Source organism: Ciona intestinalis, unplaced genomic scaffold, assembly GCF_000224145.3.
Source record: "Ciona intestinalis unplaced genomic scaffold, KH HT000157.2, whole genome shotgun sequence".
In the NCBI taxonomy this organism is placed as follows: domain Eukaryota; kingdom Metazoa; phylum Chordata; class Ascidiacea; order Phlebobranchia; family Cionidae; genus Ciona; species Ciona intestinalis.
Window position 1 is genome coordinate 68,013 of NW_004190479.2, and position 2,028 is coordinate 70,040.

The following is a 2,028-nucleotide window of genomic DNA, read 5'->3' on the forward strand; positions in this document are numbered from 1 at the left end:
ACAGTGACAATCAAAAAAAAATACAGTGACAACTAAAAAATTACAGTGACAACTAAAAATATACAGTGACAATCAAAAATATTACGATGAAAATCAAAAAAAATACAGGGACAATTAAAAAAATTACAGTGACATCCCATAAAATTACAGTGACAATCAAAAAATTACTGGGACATTTAAAAAAATTACAGTGACATAAAAAAAAAGTGACAATCAAAAAAATTACTGTAACAATTAATAAAAATAAATTGACAATCAAAAAAAAATACAGTGACAATTAAAAAAATTACTGTGACAATTAAAAAAATTACAGGGACAATAAAAAAAATTACAGTGACAATCAAAAAAATACAGTAACAATTAAAAAAATTACAGTGACATGCCAAAAAAATTACAGTGACAATCAAAAAAATTACTGTGACAATTAAAATATTTACATTGACAATAAAAAAAAATACACTAACAATTAAAAAAAAATTACAGTGACAGAGTAACTTTTTCACTGCAATTTTTTTAATTGTCACAGTATTTTTTTTTAGTTGTCAGTTGTCAATGTAATGTTTGGATGTCACTGTATTTTTTGGATGTTACAGTACTTTTTTTAGTTGTCACTGTAATATTTTTAATTGTCACTATAATTTTTTTGAATTCCACTGTAATTTGTTAATTTGTAAATTTGTTATTGTGATATTGTTTTTAAAGTAATTTTTTTAATTGTTCTGGAATTCGGTGTCCAAGAAATTTTAATTCCATCATTCCGGACTCAGAGATTTTGAAACAAATTAATTCGACGGAAAAGTTTAAAAAATATTTTACTTCGGGATACAAACAGTGTAGAACTCTGTCCTTATAAAATCACAAAACAATTGCCATTATTTACTACACAAACAAACAAACAATATACTTTGTATAAAAGGAACTTAATAAATTTTATATAACAGAGTTTAATTGGGTTGTTTTAGAGGTGAAATTTTTGTAAAAACAACGAGTTTTTGGAACAAAATATAAACTTGAAGGCGATATTTAAGAAAACTTGAATTTTGTAAAATGCAGAGAGTTGAGCAAAATATCTTTTTTCTTTTAAAATTACTAATTTAGTTTCATTATCAAATTAGTTCGCATTTTATCAGAGAAAAAAACTGTTTTAGGATGAACACACGAAAATATTTAAACAGGTTTTGCCACGACTGCATGGCAACTAAAAGATGAATCCAATAAAACCAATTGTTCATTTTTACTTAATAAAATCAGATTTTCGAAAAAATCAATTCTTTAGTTCGTAATACTTCCCCGATTTTGGGTCAAAGTAACAATTAAGGCACGGGTCGTACAACAGGTCCAACATTTCTTCGTCCGTGTCGACAGTGTTGGAACTTCTGTAACTGTTAGAACTTCCGTCCGACAACCCCATGATATCGGGGTCCGTGCCGATGGATTCCCCGTCGGATAACGTTTCCCTTCTCTGTGGAATAAACATCAAGTTAGGGAAACCACCCATGTTTAACGCCTAGATCTAGAATGCTTGTTTTAACACAAATGTGTCAATTGTTCGTTTACACTAAAACAATATCACGTCGGGGCTTAATATTACGATGAGTGTGCGAGACAGAAAAAATTTGGATTTTAAGATTTGACATCTGACCCCTTTTTCCTAAAACTCCCTTTTACACCTTGATTGACAGACTTTAATATAATAAGAAATAACCCAGACAACAAAGAACTAAATAGTTTAATTTTACTAATTTTTTTGTCAAATGTCAAATTATGTCGGTGTGAGCTATAGCTACCATGACAGGTAATCACATTTCTAAAAGTTATATTATTTTTTTTTACAATATGGGACCCCGAACCCCAACAATCTATTTGACCCTTTGACCTTTGACCCCACCTGTTTAGAACGAACAGAAGGCAGAATGTTTGGGGGGCTCATAAGGTTTGCCCAATCCATGGGGTTGGATTGTCCGAGGGTGAGGTCGTTGAGGGCTTGTTTTGAAACGATGGATTATTCTTCTTTCATCTCATCATCAT

At 30.1% G+C, this 2,028-nt stretch overlaps 1 protein-coding gene across 1 annotated transcript in view; it reads right to left on the reverse strand.

Annotated features, from left to right (window-relative positions):
• Positions 1-795: 795 nt before the first annotated feature.
• Positions 796-2,028, reverse strand: part of LOC100182546 (uncharacterized protein C3orf67 homolog) — a 6,016-nt gene continuing 4,783 nt past the window's right edge. The window contains exon 9 of the mRNA XM_009863518.3: positions 796-1,462. Coding sequence (XP_009861820.2) covers positions 1,265-1,462 — 198 coding nt within the window. The 3' untranslated portion in view covers positions 796-1,264. The remainder of the gene's footprint in view (positions 1,463-2,028) is intronic.